The sequence below is a fragment of the Ahaetulla prasina genome, chromosome 5, assembly GCF_028640845.1.
Source record: "Ahaetulla prasina isolate Xishuangbanna chromosome 5, ASM2864084v1, whole genome shotgun sequence".
In the NCBI taxonomy this organism is placed as follows: domain Eukaryota; kingdom Metazoa; phylum Chordata; class Lepidosauria; order Squamata; family Colubridae; genus Ahaetulla; species Ahaetulla prasina.
This window is the reverse complement of record NC_080543.1, coordinates 101,295,666-101,311,836: the sequence shown is the minus strand read 5'-3', so window position 1 is coordinate 101,311,836 and position 16,171 is coordinate 101,295,666. Positions and strand designations below refer to the sequence as shown.

The following is a 16,171-nucleotide window of genomic DNA, read 5'->3' as shown; positions in this document are numbered from 1 at the left end:
CCTTCAGCAGTCACCGCATTGCATTGTTGCAATGAGGAATGTGTTTGTGCAACCACAGTACACGAATGAGTTACCTAGTTTGGCAATGAAATGTCTGCAAGAAAACATCCAAGGCTCAGAGAACACCTAAGACCCCACATCCCCCAAAAATTTGTGTAGGTTTGTAAAGCTGAAAAGGGATTTTAAAAAATAAATAAACAAACTCATAAGCATAGGATAAAAATGAACATTACATGAGAAGCGCACTAGCAGTAGGTTGGAGCCAGAGATAAGACATAAACAGAGAAGGGAAGCCTAGAGAGATAAAACTAGAATAGAATAGAATAGAATAGAATAGAATAGAATAGAATAGAATAGAATAGAATAGAATAGAATAGAATAGAATAGAATAGAATAGAATTTTTTATTGGCCAAGTGTGATTGGACACACAAGGAATTTGTCTTGGTGCATATGCTCTCAGTGTACATAAAAGAAAAGATACGTTCATCAAGGTACAACATTTACAACACAATTGATGGTCAGTATATCAATATAAATAAAGTGGAATCTTCTAAGTGAGGATTTAACAGACAAGCCATTCAATCTTGCTCAGCCTACCTCATCTCACAGGTTTATTGATGAGGGGCATAAAGGAGGAAGGAGTATTATTTGTTTTTACCATTTTAAGTTATTTATAAAAAAATAATAAAGGCGGGATACAAATAAATAAAGAAAAATTATCTCTACAACATTTTTTTTTTACCTTTTCATCTGTATTGTCTTATACAACAGCGTTAATTTTGGAGTGTATTCATTTTCTATTGCTTCCAATTTGTTCCTTTGTCCTTCGTAACAGTTTCCATTTAGAAGACATGTTTCCTTTCCAAGAAACTGTAGACAAATACACCATATCTGGACTTTTAAATAAATCTTCCATCTCCACTAATGCTCTGTTTCATAATCATTGTTAAAGTGATACGTGTATGGGAAATTCTGGCATCTGTTAGCTTGTTAAACAAGGAACAACTTAATTATTTGGGCCAAAATGTATGATATTTTGAGGCAGAGAAAGGAAGAATACATAGACATACGAGATGAAACTCAGTATTTTGTTTTAACTCATTTCATCTTAATACTGAATAAAATAAGTTTTGTCCGTGAAATTATTCAGTGCTAATCATCCATTTCGGCTAAGGTTTTGTGAAAATTGCTTATATCCATCTCTATATAACACTGCATCCTAAAAAGGTAGCAGCAAATGCGCAAGAATTCAATTGCTCATAGCAACTGTATTTTGGGAGTGCAAGAAACTGCTTAATATGGATTGATACCATTATTCTAACTTAGTTCCATATTTTTTGTGACAAAGGACACAGATTCTCCAACAATTTCTCAGGGAATAGGACACATAACTAGGTTTTGGTAAGGCATGATTGAGCCACAAATCTGTTAACTTGTCCAGTACTAAGTATCATGAATAGATAGAATCTACCTTTTTTTTAACAGAAAATCTCTTCCTGATAATACCATAGGTGAATATTTATTTATTTATTTATTGCTTCAATTTCTATACCGCCCTTCTCCCAAAGGACTCAGGGTGGTTTACAGCCAAAGTAAAGACAGTTAGTATAATTTTTATGAAATTGTATATTTAACATTCTACTAACAGTCATTAGGAAGATGAATTTGTCCTCCAAATAATTTCTGACTTGTTTGCTTGATAGATTAAAGATATCCTAGGTAGATTTTAAATTTTTTTTTAGCAAAGCAATAGTCTCCCCAAGCAGGCTAACTTTCAATTATCCTTCAATTACATTTTCTGTAATGAATTATGATTATATGCTGAATATTAAGAATATTAACTGTATTAATAATTAGATTAACTGCATTGATTTTATTATAAATTCTAATTCTGTAAATGTTGTCTTGTTTTTCCTACATTCCTTATTTCCTATAAAAAACTCCTTTTTTATATGTAGAGATTTAACTTCATTGACTTAATATGGAGTTTATTATTAAAACTTTCCCTTATCCAAGACAGCAAGGTTGCTGTATTATTTATTGTTCCTATTCTATTCTGTTGTGATGTATTGACTCTCCATTATACAGTTACATGGTGAGTTTCAGGAATCTGTAAATTTCTGGGTGTTGGCTAGTGGATTCCAAACCATATTCCTCTCTGTTTTTCCTAGGGCTGGGATGTAGGAGAATAACTTGATGTACAGGTTAGAAATTAATCTTAGTAATACATATCCCTGGCCTTTGCTGAATGTACATATGTGGGAAAATAGGATATCCTATCGCAACATTGCTGCAGTGCCATTATTTTGCAAAATAAAATTCTTAAATTATTTTCTCTGTCTTTTCCTCCTGAACTGCTATATGTATAAAAATATTCCTAAGAAATATTTCATCTAAAGCAGGGGTGTCCAAACTTGGCAACTTTAAGACTTGTGGACTTAAATTCCCAGAATTCCTCAGCCAGCTTCTCAGACACCCCTGATCTAAAGTGATATAAATGAAGGGGGAACGTTCCTTCACACCAGCAAGGTCTTTTCCAAAAACTCTACACTACTAATCAGAGCATTCAAAACATTTGCCAGACCCATTCTTGAATACAGCTCATCTGTCCGGAACCCATACCACATCTCTGACATTAATACAATTGAACGAGTCCAGAAATATTTTACAAGAAGAGTTCTCCACTCCTCTGTAAAAGAACAAAATACCTTATTTCATCAGACTTGAAATCCTGGGATTAGAAAACTTAGAACTCCGCCGACTCCGACAAGACCTGTGTTTAACACACAGAATCATCTATTGCAATGTCCTTCCTGTTAAAGACTACTTCAGCTTCAATAGCAATAATACAAGAGCAAACAATAGAGTCAAACTTAATGTTAACCGCTTCAATCTTGATTGCAGAAAATATGACTTTTGTAACAGAGTTGTTAATGCTTGGAATACACTACCTGACTCTGTGGTCTCTTCTCCAACTCCCAAAAGCTTTAACCAAAAACTGTCTACCATTGACCTCACCCTATTCCTAAGAGGACTAAAAGGGGCATGCATAAGTGCACAAAAGTGCCTACCATTCCTGTCCTATTGTTTCCTTTCCAAGAAACTGTAGACAGATACACCATATCTGGACTTTTAAATAAATCTTCCATCTCCACTAATGCTCTGTTTCATAATCATTGTTAAAGTGATACGTGTATGGGAAATTCTGGCATCTGTTAGCTTGTTAAACAAGCAACAACTTAATTATTTAGGTCAAAATGTATGATATTTTGAGGCAGAGAAAGGAAGAATACATAGACATACGAGATGAAACTCAGTATTTTGTTTTAACTCATTTCATCTTAATACTGAATAAAATAAGTTTTGTCCGTGAAATTATTCAGTGCTAATCATCCATTTCGGCTAAGGTTTTGTGAAAATTGCTTATATCCATCTCTATATAACACTGCATCCTAAAAAGGTAGCAGCAAATGCGCAAGAATTCAATTGCTCATAGCAACTGTATTTTGGGAGTGCAAGAAACTGCTTAATATGGATTGATACCATTATTCTAACTTAGTTCCATATTTTTTGTGACAAAGGACACAGATTCTCCAACAATTTCTCAGGGAATAGGACACATAACTAGGTTTTGGTAAGGCATGATTGAGCCACAAATCTGTTAACTTGTCCAGTACTAAGTATCATGAATAGATAGAATCTACCTTTTTTTTAACAGAAAATCTCTTCCTGATAATACCACAGGTGAATATTTATTTATTTATTTATTGCTTCAATTTCTATACCGCCTTTCTCCCAAAGGACTCAGGGCGGTTTACAGCCAAAGTAAAGACAATTAGTATAATTTTTATGAAATTGTATATTTAACATTCTACTAACAGTCATTAGGAAGATGAATTTGTCCTCCAAATAATTTCTGACTTGTTTGCTTGATAGATTAAAGACATCCTAGGTAGATTTTAAAACATTTTTTAGCAAAGCAATAGTCTCCCCAAGCAGGCTAACTTTCAATTATCCTTCAATTGCATTTTCTGTAATGAATTATGATTATATGCTGAATATTAAGAATATTAACTGTATTAATAATTAGATTAACTGCATTGATTTTATTATAAATTCTAATTCTGTAAATGTTGTCTTGTTTTTCCTACATTCCTTATTTCCTATAAAAAAACTCCTTTTTTATATGTAGAGATTTAACTTCATTGACTTAATATGGAGTTTATTATTAAAACTTTCCCTTATCCAGGACAGCAAGGTTGCTGTATTATTTATTTATTGTTCCTATTCTATTCTGTTGTGATGTATTGACTCTCCATTATACAGTTACATGGTGAGTTTCAGGAATCTGTAAATTTCTGGGTGTTGGCTAGTGGATTCCAAACCATGTTCCTCTCTGTTTTTCCTAGGGCTGGGATGTAGGAGAATAACTTGATGTACAGGTTAGAAATTAATCTTAGTAATACATATCCCTGGCCTTTGCTGAATGTACATATGTGGGAAAATAGGATATCCTATTGCAACATTGCTGCAGTGCCATCATTTTGCAAAATAAAATTCTTAAGTTATTTTCTCTGTCTTTTCCTCTTGAACTGCTATATGTATAAAAATATTCCTAAGAAATATTTCATCTAAAGCAGGGGTGTCCAAACTTGGCAACTTTAAGACTTGTAGACTTAAACTCACAGAATTCCTCAGCCAGCTTCTCAGACACCCCTGATCTAAAGTGATATAAATAAAGGGGGAACGTTCCTTCACACCAGCAAGGTCTTTTCCAAAAACTCTACACTACTAACCAGAGCATTCAAAACATTTGCCAGACCCATTCTTGAATACAGCTCATCTGTCCGGAACCCATACCACATCTCTGACATTAATACAATTGAAAGAGTCCAGAAATATTTTACAAGAAGAGTTCTCCGCTCCTCTGTAAAAGAACAAAATACCTTATTCCATCAGATTTGAAATCCTGGGATTAGAAAACTTAGAACTCCGCCGACTCCGACAAGACCTGTGTTTAACACACAGAATCATCTATTGCAATGTCCTTCCTGTTAAAGACTACTTCAGCTTCAATAGCAATAATACAAGAGCAAACAATAGAGTCAAACTTAATGTTAACCGCTTCAATCTTGATTGCAGAAAATATGACTTTTGTAACAGAGTTGTTAATGCTTGGAATACACTACCTGACTCTGTGGTCTCTTCTCCAACTCCCAAAAGCTTTAACCAAAAACTGTCTACCATTGACCTCACCCCATTCCTAAGAGGATTAAAAGGGGCATGCATAAGTGCACAAAAGTACCTACCATTCCTGTCCTATTGTTTCCTTTCAATATATGTGGTCGTATATAATGTTGTGACCAAAAAAAAAAAAAAGGACACCGAGTATGCATGTGTAGACAAATCCATCACAAACCCATCTTGCAAGTACATATACCACAAACCCAACTTGCAAGTACATGTAAAGAACTAATACACACCTACTATTAATCATCTAAGGAACATACATGTTGGACAAATGAATTAACATAATATATTATAAGAATGGGAAGGAGAAACAGGAAAGGTGCAAGAAGCAGTGAGGAAAACCAAAGAACATTTAGTTACTTCCATATCATCATTTCTCCTCCCTCATCCCTAAAAAATGCTCCAAACTTCAGTACTGTGATAATAGTTTTTCTTCATAGGTTTGTTAGGGAGGATGCAAAATATGCAATTTTATCAGATCACTACCTTATTACTACTATGTTGTGCTTCAAAGATCTGGAACAATCAACTTCTACGGGAAGCGGTTAGCTTGCGCCCAGGAGCCAGGATGGACAGCTTCCTGTCACAATTGAGCTGGAAAAATTGACTCACTTGTTGAACCAAGATAACGAGATGAGAGTACACAGGTATGTCTCTATGACTGAACTAGTACCAAGGCAGTATGTGGAAATCTTAACAATGCTGGGGTTTCCATAATGGTTAATGCTAGTTGGAGGAACCTGCTTCCACTGGAAAGGAAAACATGAATGCACGCAGCATTTCTTTATCTTGTACATAAAGTTAAGGGACTGGAAACATTACATCCGCACAGGCCAAAAACAATTTAGTCCAAATGCAAAAGAGACTGGCAAAGTACCATATAGAGATAGAGAAATAGATAACTAGTGAGACATTTGCTCCCCTCTCAAACTGATACATTTTTGGACAGAAAATGAAGCCATACAATGTTTGTTCTCAGCAGTGGTTGAGAGAAAAAGCTTGTATCAAAATATCTATGTTAATGAAAATAAAAGACTCTAGAAGCTATTACGGCCCTTGTCAGTGTTGAGGCCTTTCCACAACTTGGTGGATTGTGCCATAGTCCACCTCAATTTGGAGAACAGCAGATTGTACAAGGCAACTCTCAGACACAACCAACTTTTCCTTGGATTATTTTAAGACAGAGCAACACTTTAACAGAACACTTTGTAGTTCTTAAATCGTAATGGGGGGGAACACTCCACTGCAATTCTGACCATACTTTAGAACAAACTGTGCCATAACTCTTCTGAGCAGGTTTTATAGCATGATTGAGAAATGTAATTCTTATCAGAATTACTGCTGACATCACCAAAACTGCTACGATCTATGCCTTTTATTTAAAGAATAGTAACATAAGATTTGGCTCATGTAAGAAAAGCTGATAGCATAGCCTATTTATTTTTTATCAGCATTTCTTGATTTTCTGGAGAGAGTCATGAGTTTCTAGGAAAGATACTTATCTTCTGATGTTCCTGAGAAATTCAGAATGTGTATACAATATAGATATCTCTAACCAAAAATAACAATATCAAAGATCTCATGTGAGTTTGCTATTCCAACCTATACTTAAGAAATAGAAAAAAGAACATCCTCCACCCCAAATCATGTATCTTTTTAAAAAAAAAATTAGACCATCTTTTATTGACTGTATAGTTTGGTGTCTAGCATTCAAAAACATGAATAACATTAATAGCTAAAAAAACAATCCAAACCCAGAAAGAAGGAAAGATCATTCACAGATTTATCCTTGCTAAAATAAGAAAAGCTATCTGAAAGTTGTTAATTATTAGACTTGTTGATCACTTATTGGATACAACAATGCCTTTTCCTAAACTAAGCAACGAGTTGCTTTTTAGAACTTCCATTAAAAAATTACACCTATTTTGTCACACTTAGATAGTTGGTGATTACACTTCAAATCCATACTGTTCTAATTCAATTTTCAGAATAAAGAAAGAGTTTTTTAAAAAAAAGAGTATAGAGAAAGGAAACAGAAGTACTTCTATCCTCTTTTAGTTCTGCCGTCCTTCACTGCCCAAATGGATTCCCCAACAGCCCTAAAGAAAGGCTGTGGTTAAAAAAAAAAACCCTTCCTTTATATATTTCCCAATGATGCAAAAATATAAATTGGTAGCATATGGCAATTATTATGCTATGTAATACCACTATGCTGCTTATGCTGTAGAACAGATTATGTGCTGGTTAACATGCCAATTAAAGGATGTAAATCCTGTGCATCTTGTAAAATTTAGGCTTCATCCAATGCAAGTTTACTTTTTTAAAAAAAATGTTATCAACGGAAAATATATATTCCTATTACATATGTAATGTGATTTGCAAAGTTTATGTAAACCTAAGGAGTATCTGGGATCCAAAAAAATATTTCTGGCTACTCATTCAAGTGGATATTCTCTACTCACTCCATCAGACTAATAGTTTTTGAACCATCCAAAAAGATGGCTTTTCATATTCATGCAGTTGACAATCCTGCTTGAGTTTTTAAACTGTTTGTATCTTTCCCAAGCTATTTGAAAGGTGTATTCCTGTTTACCTTTGGTATATATTAGGATACATATTCACAGTTATTGAAACAACAGTGTTGGTAAATATTATCAAACACCAAGGATACCTACCGTGTAGCAAGTTTATGGCAAATCACACCAGTATCTGTTATGACTTCACTTAGCCTCAATTCTAGATGGACCTTTCCCTGAAATGTAGAATTGCAAAAAATAAGACTGTATGTACACAAGTGTGATTAGTAAAAGAAATACAAAAATATTGAGGTTATTGATGAATAATATGAAATCTTGCAATCCAGCATCAATCAGCCTATCAAACAAATAATGGAAGGAGGGAAATCAACAACAGATAGTTTCAGACAAATAATCATGCTATTTCAGTTCAATAGTTTAAATAAAAGATGTGATTATATATGCCTCTATATTGCTGTAAATTAAATAGGTATTAAATGCTTATATTTATATATACTGTAAATTAATGATAAATGATTAAATATATGCCTCTAAATTGCCTGTAAAGAATTAAGAATAAATGACACTCATGTTCATGATCAGGAAACATCCACAATCCATACTGAGCCAATTATCATCTCAAGGAAAAAAATCCAGAAACAGGGCACAAAGAATAGACTTTAAAAATTGGATTTTATATTTCCAAAAATGGAAAATAACTACAGTATGCGCTTTCTTCTTCTTCCCTGCAAATTCCCAGAGAGTGTCTGATGCAATGCAACATTGTTTCTCTGCACAACCTAGACTACAGCCTAATCTGTATGACTAGAAATTCTCCATCCAAGAACATTATCATCTACAGACAAATTGGGGAGTTTTATCTATCTTCTCTGATGAAAACTTCTTGGAAATGTTTCCCTAACATTAAGTACATAGTGTACATTGTGAAAGCAGTTCCTAAAGGTAGTTTATCTCAGAGGAATGGATAGCATATTTTCTCTGTTTTTCAGTCTGGAAAAAAGTCTATTTGGTTACCTATAAAAGAATTTATTTCACAACTTTCATCCCTGTATGTGATGAAACAGTATCGCATATATGAGTTTACTGTTGATTTAGCAAAATCCTTTGTGAGACCTGACAGGCATATGAACTGCAGCATGAAAATGTCAAGCACTAGGGGAAAACTATGAAACTAGCCATAGAAATTAATTTTCAAAAGCCTACTGACAGTCATCAGGCATGAGACATGATGGTACAGAATATTAAAAAGCACTTTTTTCAAAACACCTTCCTTTTCAAAACAAGAAAAGGGAAGTACTATTATTACTCAGATATAACAATTATAAATAGGCTTGCATTCAAGATTTTAAACGGCTGGGCTAAACAGATTTCAGTTTTAGTAAATTTTAGATGCACTTTTTTTTCTTCTCCAAAAGTCACAAGCAGCCAGCAATACCTAGCTGACCTTGGCTGATCTTAAAAAAGCTAAACTGGGTCAAACATAGTTAGGTGGTGGGTCAGAAATTACTATACTAGGAAATCCCAAGACACCTAAATTGAAAAACAAATATTTTTGAAGCAGACAGTAATCAACAATTTGGAATACAACATTGATACAATCATCTAGTCAATGGGACTCAAGTTTTATTCAAGTGTGACTTTATTTATTTTTTCAAAACAGGTAGTCTTTTTAAAAAAATTAAAACTTCTCAAAATAATAAATACAGCTCCAGACATACGGGAAAAGGGAGTTGGGGTTTATTGGATTTTGTATGGGATTATAGTCTTGTAAACTGCGTGAAATCACTGTGAATTGAGCCATATACATTTTGCTAATAAATAATAAAATAAAATAAGATAAGATATTGCTAATTAGAAAAATATTTCCCACCAAAATAAGAACTAGATGCCATGCCCCACATTTAGGAAACTTTGATATCCTCTCCATCTGCATCCTCTCCATGCTGCATCCTCTCCATCTCCATTATCAATTGTTGCCAATAACTTGGGAAGATGAAGAAATGCAGAATGTCAGGAATAAAGAAACTGTATTTGGTTGCTGTTATCTGTTAAGCATAAACTTTTCTCCTTGTGCAGAAGTATCTGAAGGGTTGTCAAAAAAGTAAAGATGGTATCTGCAATAGGACAACTGAAGTTCCATCTAGTTTTTAGGTGCCTCACAGCTGCCATCTTGAGTTTGACAACCTCCTCTGGACATCCCTTGTATAAACAGATGTAATTACAAGGAAGATAGAAGGATAAATGCAATGCTTTCCCATCTCTAGTCAGTCTCTATGGGGGTAGAAAGGCAGCATTTTTCACCAGAGGCCTTTTTGTGAAGACTGTCTGCAGGTAGTTCTCACTTATGATCATAATTGGGACCAGAATTTCCATCATTAAGCAAAATGGTCTTTAGGCAAGCATTTCATGATTGCACTACTTAATAGATGGGCAGATTGTCTGAGTTCAAGTACATGCTGTAGTTGTAAATGTGGGTGAGCTGCCAAGAGTCCAAATTTTGATCACGTGATGATGGGGATGCTGCAATGGCTGTAACTTTGAAGAACAACCTACACAACTATTCCCTTTCCTTCTTCCCTATGTACACCTGCAATACAAGAATAATGCAAGAATAATATTTGGAGAGAGGATTAAACTTTAACATAATTTCAATCTTTGTGCTTCTGTCCAATACAGACTGCTAGCAATGCCATGTGGAGATGACAGTTGCAAACAATTACTCAGGCATTTCAAGGGTTCAAAACATTACACTTTTTAAAAGTAATCTATGCTATAACCATCTGAGATGGACCTTGTAGAGATATCACTTTCAAAAACATGCAATTTTCCCATATGTCCATTTCCAGAATGAAAGTAGAACAGGAAGTGCAATTGGAACCTTGCTTTTGGTTGTGCACATCATTATTACAGGGTGAAATACTTCAGGGTTCCATTTTAATTCCAGAACATGTCAAGTAAACTGGGTTTTGTGGTTTTCTGAGAATCAAGCTTCCAGAACAACTGTAATCTGTAGTGTTCTGGAAGTGGCCCAACCCTAAAACAGTGAAAGGTTCAACTTTAGTTAAAAGCCATTTTCTTGAGGTGCTTCTGCAGTTCTGAGAGGGGGCTATTGCCAAAATTGGCTCTATTTTATGGATTTTTATCAGCACATGCAAGACAAGAAGGATAAACAGTAAACATCTTGTCTGAACTTAGCTTCACGAGAGACTCCTTGATTCGCCTCCAAATTATCAAACTCAGGATTTTCTCTTTTTTAATTAGATCAGGGTTACTGTCTATATTCAACCTTCTATACCAGGGGTCTGCAAACTTGGCTCCTTTAAGATTTGTGGACTTCAACTCCCAGAGTTCCTCAGCCAGCTTTGTTCCACAAGTCTTACAGCCCACAAGTCTTAAAGGAGCCAAGTTTGCAGACCCCTGTTCTATACCAAAAGTAGGCAGTTAATTTTCCCAAAAAGCCACACAAGAAACTGGGAGTGTTGTAGAAGGCCAAACCAATAGCTGCACTTCACCTACTTGCCCACAAGAAAGCACTTCAACTGAGGCAGTAGTAGGTGGCCAAGCCTGGCTCCATTCATGCAATGACTACCACCACTTCCTCCAGGCGAGAGACAATCATTGCATGCATGCAGAAAAACACTCCTTCTTGCCAACTGAAGGAGCACATGGCAACTGTTGTGTATGATCCCATTGGTGGGAAATTCCAGCGGGAAAACATTTGAATTCTATTGGTGACCAACTGATCCAGGTGTGTATATAAGGAGAGCATCCTGCCTGCATCTTTTGCTGAAGTCTCACTCTAAACAAAAAGAGCTGTTGTCACGAATCCAGTCTCGAACTCCTTACTCGACTAATTAAACACTGGCGACGAGGGTGACCTAAAATTACGATCGGGACAGAGACAAAGAAACCAGCCCTCCCAAGATGGCCACATCTGCCAGCAAACTGGAACCATTTGATCCGGCGGAAGAGTCATGGGAGATATTCATGATAAGATTCAATTGTTTCCTACACTTGAATGATGATAACCAACTACCTGATGATAAAAAACGGTCGTTTTTCCTCACCAACTGTGGCTCGAAAGTATTCCGGATGGTGGTGAAGCTATTGTCTCCAAGGCCAGTCCACCAAGTTGACTGGTCCGTCCTGCAAGATACACTTAAAGCTTACTATGAACCGACCCCATCGAAATACTCCCAACATTTCGATTTCCGCCAGCGTTTCCAGTGAGAGGGGGAATCTATCTCCGACTTTATCGCCTCCCTTCGGCAAGCCGCCTCCATGTGCGATTACGGGGCATACCTAGATGAAGCTTTGCTGGAACAATTCCTTTGTGGCATACGGGACGTCCAGCTGAGGCGGATACTACTGGCTAGACGCAACAACCTCACGTTAACCATCGCAATTGATGAGGCTACGGGATACGAGCAATCAAACTGAGCAGCTGTAAAGATGCAGCAGCCAGGGGTGAGTAAGGCTCCACCAGCCTATCGAGAGGCACCGGTTCATTACGAGTCCGCCCAAGCCCACTCTTCAAGTTCCAACTCCTTCGAAGAGGGGGAGGAAGAAGAGGCAACAACAGTTTGTTGAACAGAGTGTTCTCTCCGGAAAAAAAGTTTTGAGTTTCCCTGCTCTAGCTGTGGGGGAGACCATCAGAGAAACAACTGTCGTTTCCGTGATGCAACGTGTCGCCGCTGTGAGAAGAAAGGCCATTTGGCTCACGTCTGCAGGGCTACATCGCCGATTCAAGTTTCCCGCCAGAGAATTCACAGGGAATGGCGGCCAGCTAGCCAGCAGACATCACCGCGCAAGCACGAACAAAATGGCCGCCAACAGAAGGGCACGTATGCAAACCTAATCACCATTGGCAGCGCCATCACGAAACCAGAAGAAAAAACATACACCATGGTCACAGTGGACGGGAAAAAGATCAAGATGGAAGTCGACACCGGATTGCCCATCACTATCGTATCCTAGCCTATAATTCAAAAGCTGTTGCCGCACATTAAGGAAAATCACCTACAAGCCCAATACCTGCGTATCCGTGATTTCCAAGGCAACAAAGTTCCCGTGAAAGGCACGTCCACCGTAAACGTAGTCTATGGGCAATATAAAGAAAAGCTGCCTATCACCATCGTGCAAGGAAACCTCCCAAGCCTCATGGGCTGGGATTGGATCCGGAAATTAGGGATCGGTTTATTTGGAGTACTCGAGATCAACGCTGACTGCCAATGCAGGAAGGATGACCTTCTTCGCGAATTCCAAGAACCTTGGGCAAGTATGTGGGAACCCCTATATCCTTTAACCTAGACCCAGGGGTAGCACCCATTAGACTCAAAGCAAAAAGGGTTCCTTTTGCACTTAAGCGAAAAATAGATAAGGAACTGGATAAGTTAGTTCAGCAGGGAATCCTCATCCCCATTGACCATGCTAAATGGGAAACCCCCATAGTAACACCTATCAAGGCCGATGGGTCTGTTCGCATCTGCGCAGACTATAAGGCAATGCTAAATAGAGCCCTATAAAAGAGTGCCTATCCAGTGCCGGTTGTGCAACACTTATTGCACTCGTTGGGCTCGGTGAAAGTTTTCGCAAAACTTGACCTAGCTCAGGCTTACCAGCAGTTGCCCGTTGACAATTCCACAGCAGAAGCACAAACAATAGTGACCCATAGAGGAGCATTCAAATGCACCTGCCTACAATTTGGGGTCAGTGTGGCACCAGGACTTTTCCAAAACCTGATGGAGAGACTGTTGCAAGGGATCCCTGGGGTGGTGCCTTATTTCAATGATGTCCTAATTTCTGCTGACGATCAGCACTAGCTAATGATTAGATTAAGAGAAGTCTTGACGGTATTCAAAAACGCAGGACTTCAATTGAAACGAGAGAAATGCCAAATAGGGGTGCCCTCAGTTGAATTCCTGGGATACAGAATCGACCAGATGGGCATCCACCCCACTGAGTCGAAAATTAAAGCAATTAAGGAGGCACCCACCCCCAAGGTTAAGACAGAACTGCAAGCCTTCCTTGGCCTCCTGAATTTTTACGTTGTATTTTTAAAACAAAAAGCCACAGTGGCAGAGCCCCTTCACAGACTCTTGACTAACAAAAGACCATGGTTCTGGGGAAAGGAGGAAGCCAAGGCATTTTCTAAAGTTAAGGAACTCCTGACGGAGGACAGTCTCCTAATCCAATACAATCACACTCTGCCATTAGTTTTAGTCTGCGATGCATCCCCGTTTGGAGTGGGGGCTGTACTGAGCCATCGGTTGCCGAATGGGTCCGAGGCACCAATCGCATATTTCTCCCGAACTCTGTCCAGCCCAGAAAGAAATTATAGCCAACTGGACAAGGAAGCCCTGGCTGCAGTCTCTGGGGTTAAGAAGTTTCATGAATACCTTTTTGGGAGACAATTCGACCTTGTTACCGACCATTGCCTCCTTCTAGGACTACTGGCCGGGGACCGACCCACTCCCATTGCATTATCCCCTAGGCTGACGAGATGGGCATTGTTTTTGGCAGCCTACAACTACAAACTGATCCACCATCCCAGCAAGGACTTAACACATGCTGACGCCCTAAGCAGATGCCCACTGCCAAAGCTAGTAGAGGACCCAACCCCAGGGACACCGGCTCTGCTCATTGACTTTATGACAATGGCCCCATTGACCTCAACCGGCCCATTGACCTCAACGGCCCTTGCAAAAGCTTCACGACGTGACATGCAAATAAGAACAGTCATGGGTTGGGTTCAGAGAGGGTGGCCCACTAGTAGAATGGCAGATGAATTCAAGGATTTTGGAAATAAGAAAAATGAGCTAGCCACACAAGGGGGTTGTTTATTGTGGGGAGACAGGGTTGTGGTACCATTGGCACTAAGATCCAGGGTTCTGGAGATGTTGCACGAGAGTCATCCTGGCATAGTGCAGATGAAAGGCCTCACCAGGAGTTACGTGTGGTGGCCACAACTTGACAAGGATATAGAAAAGTGGATTGCACAGTGCTCTCCGTGCCAGGAGTCCAGACCTGCCCCCCCCTGTCTGCCCCAGTCAGGGAATGGGAACGACCACGAAATCCCTGGTCCCGAATCCACATTGACTTTGCCGGCCCGTTTCATGGCCAAACATTTTTGATAATTGTCGATGCATATTCGAAGTGGTTAGAGGTATTCCTAATGAAATCTACAACATCAGAAGCCGTCATCCGAATTCTTCGGAGACTATTCTCAACACATGGGTTTCCCGACACCCTAGTATCTGACAATGGGCCCCAATTTACGGCCCTACAATTCTAAAGTTATTTGGCGGGTTTGGGGATCCGACACGCGCTATCGGCTCCTCACAAACCTTCAACCAATGGATTGGCTGAAAGATTTGTGAGATCCACAAAGGAATCACTAGCACGTTTGGGGCCAGGGGATTGGAAAGAGCGCATTGACATTTTCTTGACTTCACAGCATGTCACACCTTGCCCAGCCACAGGCCTAAGCCCGGCCGAACGCCTCATGGGGCGCAAACTTCGGTGTACGCTTGACCGGCTAAACCCCAACTACTCCCCGGATAATTACCACGGGGGAGGAGAGGGAACTAGAGAATTCGAAATAGGAAACTCAGTTTTCGCAAGGAATTACTCAGAGGGCCCAGCATGGCTAGCCGGTTACATAGTAGAAAGAACCGGTCCCAAATCATATAAAGTAGACTTGGGGAACAGAAAACTGGAATGGAGGCATATCGATCAACTCCGTAAACGAACAGAAAACAACTCCGGCCCTAACTATCATCCAATTCTTCCAACAGCTGACTCAAACCTAAGAGGACTGGATGACTCACCTGATCCCATCACCAACCCAACAGCAATTATTCCACCAGGGTTTGAAGAAACAACCACAAATAATCCACAAAATAGGGACCCATTGGAAAAGCTGGGAGGCACAGAAAACACCTCCGAACCAATGGAAGAGCTGGGAAGCGGGGAGGGCACCTCCAACCAGCATGTGTCCCCCGCCTCAGCTGAGCAGGTTTCCCCCACCAAACCTGAACTGCGCAGGTTGAGTAGAAACAGGGAACGCCCGAATTATCTACACGACTATTATGACTATTATTACAATTGCTAAATTTGCAAACCTGGGTGAAGTGAAATTCAGGGGGGGAGGAGTGTTGTGTATGATCCCATTGGTGGGAAATTCCAGCGGGAAATTCCAGCGGGAAAACATTTGAATTCTATTGGTGACCAACTGATCCAGGTGTGTATATAAGGAGAGCATCCTGCCTGCATCTTTTGCTGAAGTCTCACTCTAAATAAAAAGAGCTGTTGTCACAAATCCAGTCTCGAAATCCTTACTCAACTAACTAAACAGCAACTGTGCAGAACTGGACCTGACTCA

At 38.8% G+C, this 16,171-nt stretch overlaps 1 protein-coding gene across 1 annotated transcript in view; it reads right to left on the bottom strand.

Annotated features, from left to right (window-relative positions):
* Nucleotides 1–16,171, bottom strand: part of RASA3 (RAS p21 protein activator 3) — a 162,810-nt gene that overhangs the window by 66,957 nt on the left and 79,682 nt on the right. Inside the window, exon 5 of the mRNA XM_058185446.1 lies at nucleotides 7,927–8,003. Coding sequence (XP_058041429.1) covers nucleotides 7,927–8,003 — 77 coding nt within the window. The remainder of the gene's footprint in view (nucleotides 1–7,926; nucleotides 8,004–16,171) is intronic.